Here is a 10,613-nt window from a genome sequence, read left to right as displayed (position 1 = left end):
CGTGGACCCTTCCATTGGGTGCAATCAAGAATACTCGATTTGTCATCGATTTGTCAGTGGCGGCGAGTCTGCCGATGCTCTGCCGGGAATGTTGGGCAACACTCACCGGACTTGAGTTCACAGAAGGGTGCCAAGCATTACCACTCATTCAGCATTTCTGATACTGTGAGTGGGGGCTGGGCATTCTAGGAAGTAGGGTCAGAATTTAAATAGGCTCCCTTGTCGAATCAAGGAGTTATGGAAAAGTACAATTTAGGATGTCATCCTTACAATCAGCATCGTGACAGTCACTGCGTATATCCCTGTGCTCCCCCTGAATTTACGTTATGGCGGCTGCCTTTAGAAGAGTATAACATCTGATACACCGAACAAACTCCGAAAACTTGATTTTTCAGTAGCAGTTCCCTTTTCAGACAGACCTCCTGGGAAAGTCTGTCGATGCTATGCTGTGTGTGTTAATTCCACCGCCCTTCGCCCCCACCCCCGCCTATGGTTTTCTGCGTAACGCCCAGCCACTCAGTGTACTCAGAAGCGCTTTTTCAAGAAGTTATTTTTCCTTAATTATTAAAATTTATGTTGATGTGGAAAACAGGAAAGTCCTTGTGGGGTTAAGGGGGAGTGGCAACCGTCTTTAAAATCAGAGTGAATGACACATGCAGTATGTCAGACACATAGCGGTCACACACATAGCACACTAAATTGCGCACACTCTCAGATCACTCTATTACATATTATCAGACCCGTTAGCACACCGTTTCAAGGCAAGAAAATGAATTCTACAGCGCAAGACCGAGACCGAACCAGGAGTGGAGATTTTTCCGCCACGATGCTGCAGCCTCTATGGGACCACATCCTCGGGTACGAGGCCCTCCTCAGCTCCCCCTTCTTCCCGGTACTCTTCTCCCTGTCCGTCTACCTGCTCTTCTGCCTGCCCTTCGTCATCCTGGACCTTCTCTCTCCACGAGTGGCCCTCATCCGGAGCTACAAGATCCAGCCGAACAGCATCGTCTCCTGGGGCACGATGAAGCGCTGCCTGGCCCTTACCCTCTACAACCACCTGGTCTACATCTTCCCGGTGACTCTTCTCTACTGGTACTGCCAACCCGTCTTTCTGCCCGCAGAAGCACCGGGACTGTCAAGTCTGATTGGGGGAGTGATCTCCTGCCTGTTGCTGTTTGACTTCCAGTATTTTGTGTGGCACATGCTGCACCACAAAGTGCCTTGGCTTTATCGTGCATTCCACAAGGTTGGTAGTGGGTTTCATTTATCATGTAATGTGTGTCAACTTTTGCAGAAAAATGCAATCCATGTTACCTTTTCCAATGCAGGTTTCTTACAGACAAATGAAAACAAATGTCTTTCTGTCTCTACCCCCAGGCTCACCACACCCACACTGCTACGTCTGCCCTCACCACTCAATTCTCAGGGGCTTGGGAAGCCTTCTCCCTGGGCTTCTTCTCCAGCATCAACCCCTTCTTGCTCAACTGCCACCCTTTGACCCAGATGGCCTTCTATGTGCTGAATATCTGGCTATCAGTGGAGGACCACTGTGGCTACGATCTGCCCTGGGCCACCCACCGCATAGTCCCCTGGGGGCTATATGGCGGGGCACCCCACCACGACCTCCATCACCTCAAGTTCAAGTCCAACTACGCTCCATACTTTACCCACTGGGACCGCTTGATAGGAACTCTCCACAGCCATCATGACTGAATTTGAAGATTTATTTCTGAGCCTTTTTTCTTCTTCTTTTTTTTGATAAAGAGTGAGAAGGCGTAGTTTATTGTATTATTATAGAAAAGAGAATCATGACTCATGAAAGATCTGTGAATTTTGATTGATCTTTTATTTTTATTGTTATTCCAATTTGTGTAACTTATTAATCCTCTTTAACGAGTAATTCTTGAAAAGGATAAACATTTGGTGCAATTTGAATCTATAGGTAATAATTTTTGATAATGTAGTGTGTAGCTGAAGTTGTAAATACATAGTGCCTTGTAATGTTATTGTTTCCCAAATTAAATGTTTAAGACTAAGCTATTTCATCTAAGTTAAACTGTTCTATTACAGTACTGTAAGTTATTTTATGATTACTTGTCTGAAAGTGAACATAAGTAAGTGTTGTGCTGTGTGCAAAATGTAATTGATCAACCTCATTAACTTAATTTATTATTTGTGTGTATATGTTATATGTGTCAGGAAAGAAACAGGTACTGAAATTAAAGGAGTATGGGAATAAATTAACAATGAAACAAGTGAGAATTAATTCAGAGAATTACGTTTGTCATGTATGTACATATATGTCGTACATATATCAATGACAAGATGTGAAACGTGCATTTTAATTAGCTGAAACTGAAATTAATACAATGAGAGACTTATTTTCAATGTTTGTTTGTTTTTTTTAAGATTTAAAAGAGTCCTATCTGTACTGTATGCTAAGGGGTAAAAGGTGACTCACGTTTCCTCTGTGAATAAAATCTCCTGATCCCAGTCTTCAAATAAATCTCAAAATATATTTCTCATTTGTAATTTCTCTTTTGCATAGCCTGCATCAATATTTATCTAATGGTGACTTTCGAAATTCATGGATTCCAGAAGGATAGGAGAATTGAACTTCTCCAATAAATATTCCATGACGAATGAAATACAATATGTCGATGTTGTTTTTTTTCCAATTCAACTCTCATTAGCAAGCAAAACCATTTTGTTTATGTTTTGACTATTGGAACTGCAGGTAGTATTTTCTTAAAGCCACATCTGGAGTGAACTGGGAGCCCGTGCAAATTGACACCTATGGTAATATCGTCAGACTTCGTCTAGTCAGGATTCCGTCTGTGGTTTTTGCACCAACTGGAGGCTTTTATTACTCGGCGTCGCAAACCAAGAGAGTAGCACATTGCAATATTCTAGGCGGGATGTTACAAATCCATCAACTATGATCTCCGCATCGCTCACGGATAGAATAGTTGCCCGTTTGACTTATCAATGTCTTATCGATGTCTTAGCAATATTGCGTGGATGACAGCATGCATTTCTGGTGATATCCGTAATATGAATTTGAAAAGAGAGAGTGAAGGTGAATGTAACCCCCCCGGCAGAACTGATTGCTCGCATCTCAATTAAGAAGCGAGGAATTAGATGACGTCCACTGTTCAGTTTCAGAAAGTCATGCCTCTAGGGTATGACAATTATGCAGGTTATTTCTAACGGCATGTCGTTGGGTGTCATCAGCATGACAATGAAAGCTTTTGCCACATTTGATATCTCCTGGTGGTAACATATAGATACCAGGGCCCGAGTACAGACACTTGGGGGACCCCGCGGTTAACATTCCAATCCTCAGAGGTCACATTGCCGTGAATTACACGGTGTGTCCTCTCTGTAATCGATAAGGCCTAAACCTGGAGACCGCCGATTTGGCGGCAGGTCAAAAGAATCGAAAGCTGTGCCTGAGTTGAGTAAAAGTCGTACCGAGGAGGTAGGGTTGCTAGTAAGATCGCTGAACATTTTAGTGAGAGCCGTCTCAATGGTGTGGAGTTCTCAAAATTTGAATCGAAATGATTCAATTCGGACATTAGGAGACCTGTGATCAATACTCGGTTACGCTAAGATTTTGTATGAAGGGGAGATTTGAGACTGGCACAAAGTTGTTCAGGATTTAGGAATCAAGGATAGGATTTTTCGATTAACGGCCTTATTACAGCTGTCTTAAAAGCTGTGGGTAGAGCGACGGGAGACACTGTATGAAGTTGTGTATCGAGGTGTATCCATGCCACCTGCCCTCATGTCCTTTCATATGTGACTATGAGAAGGGTTCATTTTAAGTTCAGGACGAGTGCCTTTAATCTCCCCTCTAAAGGGACTGATTTCATGAGTAAAAAATTGCATGAAGTCATTAGCCGTTAAGGGCAAGCAGTTGGAGGAGGCTGTTTCTGAGTCAGCATAGCTAATAATAAAGTTTTGGGATTATTTTATGAGAACAAATTCACCTGGAACGAGCCCGCTTATGGTTCGGTAAACTATCGTTGCATGCCTGGCGGAAAACTTCCAGCAGTGACAATTTCACAAAATGGTGTCATGGTTGACTTCATACCGCTTAGACGTCACATTCCACTCTATTGATGCAGGCTAAGAAAACCTCAGGTATATAAGGAAAGATAAAGTTGTGAATTATTCTTTTTATTTTGCAGATTTTTGGCTTCCACAGAAGAAATAGTCGCCTGCTATTATTTTGCATATTCCTTCACAATTATATATGCATCTTTGATATACGTTTAATAATATCTGCATCCAGCCAGTCATTACAAATCTTGTGTCTTTGTTATTCATCTTCAATATTTGACTTGATATTTTATTTGGGATTTAACTTTCTAATATATCACCATCCGTGTTGGGGGTAGTAACACAGTGTTGTGTTAATGATATCACATTAGATTGTCTGTCACACAGTAATGTAATGTAACACGTTACTGTTCCTCATACAGTTCATACAGTTATGTCTTCACTTGCATTAGCCTACATACATTCCATGTCCAACTAATAAAGGAAGGAATCTCCGTCCGTCTCTGGATGTACTGTGGCGGTCAGTGAAGTTAAGCAAAGTTTGCTTTAACAGTCTCTTTATTGGACGATCAAACTGAGAAGACAAAGACTTACTCAGCCTGAAAATGAACACTGGGGTCATCAAAGCAAACAGCGATGTCCGTCACAATTTCAGTGGTTAATTCCCCAAAACACTAAACCTACATAAACGATTACTCACAATTTAACAACACTGAACAATCATGAACAACGCTTGCATGCCACATTTAAAACTTATACTTAACAATAAAACTATTCAACAATAACGCAAAAGCAATGTAACAAGTAGTGTAAGAAATTACTTTCTACAGGGAGTAATTAAGTTAAGTAATTTAACTTCAAAACTTTCTTCAACAAGTAATGTGTTATACATTATGTTTTTTGGAGTAATGACCCCAACACTGATCGCCATATTCATTCTTAGAACTGCAAAACACCTGATTCACATTGTCATCGATGGATGTACTTTACACCTCATGTTAAAACTGAACATTCTGAAGCACATGCATCTTTTTCCCTTCGACTACGACTTCTACGACGACATCCAGAGTGAGTGAGGGAGTTTAAACCGGCGACAGTTCACTCTGTAACCACTGTGGTTACCATGCGGCGGGCAATAGCTCAGGCTGGTTTGAGCTTCTGCTGGCCGTTTGACTGTTTCTTTCGTCACAGAAACTAAACGAGGGATCAAGAAAGTAACGTGAAGAAAAATCAAATTCAATTTTCTGTTTTGTTTCAGACCACCTAATCATAGAATGATTGACTGTAATAAGTTACTTCAACTGAAACAAACATATTAATAACAACATAAAAAATTATAAATATACAACACAACATAAATTCCTCTTCTTATATTTTTTCTAAATATACACCATGGTACAAAGTGTCCAGCACTTTGCTGCATTTGAAATAAATATAGTCGTTAGCAGGTATTCTCATAAGTTTGTTATAACTCTTTGCTGATCTGACAGCATTACAATGGAATCCATCCAAGGAGTATTTGTATGTCATTGCATCCAGGACAGAGTTAGTCTGCAAGTGGAGTTCAAGTTCTCAACCTGCAAAGCAACTCTTTATTAATTCTTAAATCATCAAGAGCTGCTGCAATAACTCTGTCCTGTGGACGACCTGTAGGATGACAAGAGCACCGTTTTTGGTTATAGAGAAACACCATCAACCCCCCTCTTTGGAGAACTATTTATCAAGTTTGGGTCTGTAAACAACTGATCACTACTCCAAGAGGGGGAGAACCACTACGGGTTCGACAAATTAACATAGAACCAAGTAACATTTACACAAAAACATAAACATTGGAAGACAACATGTGTTGAAAAACAGTGAATTAGGTCCAGGAAAACTGGAACTACAACTGGTCGCAGCAGCCTTGTGGACACCCTACGGCTGCAGGAAAACCCCGAGCACCCTGCCGTGCGGCCACGGAAGACCCCCGGGCCCCCAGAGAAGCCAGAGGGCCGTGGAGCAACCCCCACACCCAGCCCCGAGGGGCATTACTCTGTCCCGGGGAGCACCAGGAGACCCCGCACCCCAGGGGCGCACACATACAACCAAGCCCCAGGTGCCGGTAAGACGCAACCGCAGGAGCAGAACTTGGGCGGCGGACGGGCGCCCGCCCACGACTTTTTTTTTTTTTTGTAATGGACAGTGAGTATAATCAAAATCTGTTACTATCGATAAATTTAAGAGTTCAAAAAATGAGTCTTCAAATTCAGTCATCGTGGCTGTGGAGAGTTCCTATCAAGCGGTCCCAGTGGGTAAAGTATGGAGCGTAGTTGGACTTGAACTTGAGGTGATGGAGGTCGTGGTGGGGTGCCCCGCCATATAGCCCCCAGGGGACTATGCGGTGGGTGGCCCAGGGCAGATCGTAGCCACAGTGGTCCTCCACTGATAGCCAGATATTCAGCACATAGAAGGCCATCTGGGTCAAAGGGTGGCAGTTGAGCAAGAAGGGGTTTATGCTGGAGAAGAAGCCCAGGGAGAAGGCCTCCCAAGCCCCTGAGAATTGAGTGGTGAGGGCAGACGTAGCAGTGTGGGTGTGGTGAGCCTGGGGGTAGAGACAGAAAGACATTTGTTTTCATTTGTCTGTAAGAAACCTGCATTGGAAAAGGTAACATGGATTGCATTTTTCGGCAAAAGTTGACACACATTACATGATAGATGAAACCCACTACCAACCTTGTGGAATGCGCGATAAAGCCAAGGCACTTTGTGGTGCAGCATGTGCCACACAAAATACTGGAAGTCAAACAGCAACAGGCAGGAGATCACTCCCCCAATCAGACTTGACAGTCCCGGTGCTTCTGCGGGCAGAAAGACGGGTTGGCAGTACCAGTAGAGAAGAGTCACCGGGAAGATGTAGACCAGGTGGTTGTAGAGGGTAAGGGCCAGGCAGCGCTTCATCGTGCCCCAGGAGACGATGCTGTTTGGCTGGGTCTTGTAGCTCCGGATGAGGGCCACTCGTGGAGAGAGAAGGTCCAGGATGACGAAGGGCAGGCAGAAGAGCAGGTAGACGGACAGGGAGAAGAGTACCGGGAAGAAGGGGGAGCTGAGGAGGGCCTCGTACTCGAGGATGTGGTCCCATAGAGGCTGCAGCATCGTGGCGGAAAAATCTCCACTCCTGGTTCCGTCTCGGTCTTGCGCTGTAGAATTCATTTTCTCGCCTTGAAACGGTGTGTTAGTGAGCGATGCAAGTTGAGTGTGCTCTGCGTGTGAGTGTGTGTCTGAACTGCTCCACATGCCTTTTACTCTCACTTTTTTTTTTAGGAGCCAGGCAACACCCCCTTCACCCTTACAAGGTCATTCCTGTTTCCTTACGTCAAGAGAAAAAGTAGAAATTGAGGAGAGTGATGATGACAAGCCAAAAATAACAAGGACACTTATTCCGGATCTGTCGGATATGTTTTTTTTGGCAGATGTCTGTTTTCCTGCAGGGATTCATCTCATTTACTTACATCAAATCGCCTCATCTAAATCATCCAGTGTCAATGATGTAACATGTGATTACTCTAATGAAAAGTTTATTCCTGTAAAATTGTCACTGTAGGCACTTACTTTACCAGAATGTGAGCCCCAGGGATCTTTTCCTCCTCTGAATCACCTTTTTTGTTATGGATTTAAAATGTTGTGTGCATGGCGCCACCTGGTGCTTACATGTGGAAATTTGAGGTACGTCACAGTTCGAACTTGCCACACGGTGACGCTGGCATGGAAACAATCTTTAAAACAATGCTTTCTTGCTGTTCTGTTGAGGCTGTTGCATTTTGCGTTGTAGTCCAGGCGGTAAAACTACAGGTCCTCTATGAGGGATGGATCAGGGCGTTAGAGGATGGATCGTCCGAACACCTCTTGAGGTTCAAGGTTTCAACCTTCATTTTCATCGTTTGGCGCTAGCTCTTTGGGCAGTGCTTGGCGCTTCCAATACAACTTGCGCAACACAACTTTCTGTCTTCGAGCGGTGCCCCTAACAAGCATATATGGCCCCTGGAAAGTTTCTAGGATGGCCACGGTGCACGGCTGCAGTTTAAGACCACCACAAATGAAAAAAAGAAAATAAGAAAAAGAAAAATGAAAAAACCTCTACAAAAGTTTAATTAATTAATTTTTATTTAATTGTTATCATGGCAAATCATTCATCTTCAGAGACACAATCAAGTCAAGTCAAGCAGAGTTCACTTGGTGCAGGTTTTTACATAGAGGCATTGTAAGCCGATTTTAAACAGTCTTGCTCTGTATCATTATGCATACATGTCATGTAACTGTAGAATGACCTTAAAATGTTCTCTTATCTGAAGTTGGCATGTTGAAATAGCACCTTGCCCACTTTTTCTCAATGTGGAGTGAGCTGCAGTGAATCAGTGGTTGCATCTGGTGCTGGACTTAAATCCTATCTCTGCACAAGCACGCTCCCCAATGATGCCACACGATGCAGGTGCAACAGATCACTGACGGTCTCAATAAAACATGACAGATTCATTTTTCTCTTGATGAGGGTTCAGGGAGGCAGCCAGTGTACCTGCTGCGTCCACTAGGGGGCGGTAGAACACATGGACAGTGTGGCGGTTGGATTCAGTGACGAGCAGTGAATCAAGTGCCTTTTACACAAATCCTTAATTCATGTGATTTCATATGTACTGATGGCCTTTTGCCATTGCCGTCAGCGGGTTGGTTTCAGGTGGTTTCCCTTCGGGTTTCCGTGAGGACGAGATATCCAACACATCAGGAGTTTATTTAAATGCCATTTTATTTTTTATACCAGCTGGTCATCGCTGTATGTGAAATCAGCAGTTCACTGCTGCTTTGTCTTTAAATCGGGTGAATTGCAACGACCTGGACGACAAAGCCATGTGGGCTCGATGCCAAAAAATAATAAAATGGGATTTGGTTAAATATACGAATGAGATTGGGGGAAAAATAAAGACGTAACCCTTTGTCATCTACGATTATGGTGATGATTACTCACTCCGCATTTACTTGTCGTAAAACGCCATTACTCACCGATCAAAGTGCGCTGGACGATGTAGTACGTCAGTGCGCCTTTTTCGGGCGCAAGGGGAAGGGAAACAAGCCCCCCCCCCCCCCCCCCCCCACCCCACAAACAAGGTCATGGTTCCATCCTGAGGTCTCATCACCTTTCATTTTTATTTATTTTTTGCGAGAGAGAGAGAGCGAGAGAGAGAAAGAGAGAGAGAAATGACCTAATTCTGTCACAAGTTGTTTGTTGGTTTCGGCTGGCGGACGCCGTGGGCCGAAGAGACGCAGCGGTGCTTTTACGGCGTCTCGGGAAGATGTTACTCACACTCGCGCAAGCTCAACGCAATGATGCTTTGCTTTGTCAGGGGAAAAAAAAGGGCCAAAACATTAGGAGACATGCCGTCGCCGCGTCCCAACGCTTATTTTGTCCTGCCGTGTCTCTCTCTCTCTCTCTCTCTCTCTCTCTCTCTCTCTCTCTCTCCCTCGCTCACTTCGTTCGCATCATCTATTGATCAGTCTTGGTCCGTTTTTTCCTCGTTCGCCCGCGAAAACACAGGCAGCATCCGCTCCTCCAATCACGTCAATTCAACCCAGATGGATTTCACTGTCTATAATTGAGCCGGTCAAATCCTCCCCGACTTCTTTTTTTCTGCCCTGACCTGCCGTGGTGCCTGTTCGAGTGTCGAGAAGAGGGGTCACCATTGCAAAACAGGACGCTTGACGGACATGTTGGCCAGCCTGCAACTACCAACCCCCTTCATGAAGCCGACGCAATGGTGTTTTCAATGATTGGTCGATTGAAATAATCAAAGGCACCTGCATGCCTGCGCTCCAAACTCAGGGATGGAGCCATCGCATTTCAAACGAGCCCTCAGAGTTTCGCACGGCAACGTCGCAATGCGTTAATAGCGAGGGCCGAAAGTTTGGAACGAGGTAGACACATGTTTGTGTCTCCAGTGGCCAGGAAGACGCAACATTTACACCGAAAGGCAGCGAAGCTGAACCACCACGTGGTTCTGTGTTCCCAAAAAGCTGTGCCCGTGTCATCCTACGATTCGACAGGGCAGAGTTACTGCAGCAGTTCTTGATGATTAAAGAATTAATAAAGAGTTGCATTGCAGGTTGAGAACTTTGAACTCCACTTGCAGACTAACTCTGTCCTAGATGCTATGGCACAAATACTCTGGGTTGTATGCCCAGCGTGCTGACAGCACAGGTTTAAAACAAAAAAAACAAAAAGAAAGGCAAAGCAACCAATGTCCACCAACCCGCACCTGCAGACGGATAAGGTGAATGATGGCCATGAAACTGCTTCTACGCATGGCCATCCGCCCACGGCAGCGACCGTTTGGAAGTCCTCCTTCGGCCTTGACGTGTCGACTAGAAAAACCACGAGCAGCACCTCGCAAGGGCTCGGGATTCGACGGGAAGAAAAATCACCAGATCTTCGAGCGACGGAGGAGGTGGAAAAGCTACTTTCCGCCCTGGTTGGCGACGGACTCAGCGGCTTGAAAGGCTTCCTCTGGCTTTCCCCAAACGTA

The 10,613-nt window shown here is 44.5% G+C and overlaps 2 protein-coding genes across 2 annotated transcripts; one reads left to right on the top strand and one right to left on the bottom strand.

Annotated features, from left to right (window-relative positions):
• Nucleotides 1-777: 777 nt before the first annotated feature.
• Nucleotides 778-1,713, top strand: LOC307246008 (cholesterol 25-hydroxylase-like protein; the record flags this gene model as incomplete). Its single annotated transcript, XM_080021776.1, has 2 exons — nucleotides 778-1,246; nucleotides 1,378-1,713. The coding sequence occupies exons 1-2, from the start codon at nucleotides 827-829 to the stop codon at nucleotides 1,711-1,713; spliced, it is 756 nt and encodes a 251-aa protein (XP_079877902.1). The 5' UTR covers nucleotides 778-826.
• Nucleotides 1,714-4,292: 2,579 nt separating this feature from the next.
• Nucleotides 4,293-7,309, bottom strand: LOC307246054 (cholesterol 25-hydroxylase-like protein). Its single transcript, XM_080021848.1, has 2 exons — nucleotides 6,778-7,309; nucleotides 4,293-6,646 (listed from the first exon to the last, which is right to left on the bottom strand). The coding sequence occupies exons 1-2, from the start codon at nucleotides 7,252-7,254 to the stop codon at nucleotides 6,311-6,313; spliced, it is 813 nt and encodes a 270-aa protein (XP_079877974.1). The 5' UTR covers nucleotides 7,255-7,309; the 3' UTR covers nucleotides 4,293-6,310.
• Between the last annotated feature and the right edge of the window lie 3,304 nt (nucleotides 7,310-10,613).

Source organism: Zeus faber (genome assembly GCF_960531495.2).
Source record: "Zeus faber genome assembly, chromosome: 20".
In the NCBI taxonomy this organism is placed as follows: Eukaryota; Metazoa; Chordata; class Actinopteri; order Zeiformes; family Zeidae; genus Zeus; species Zeus faber.
This window is presented reverse-complemented; position numbering and strand designations above follow the sequence as displayed.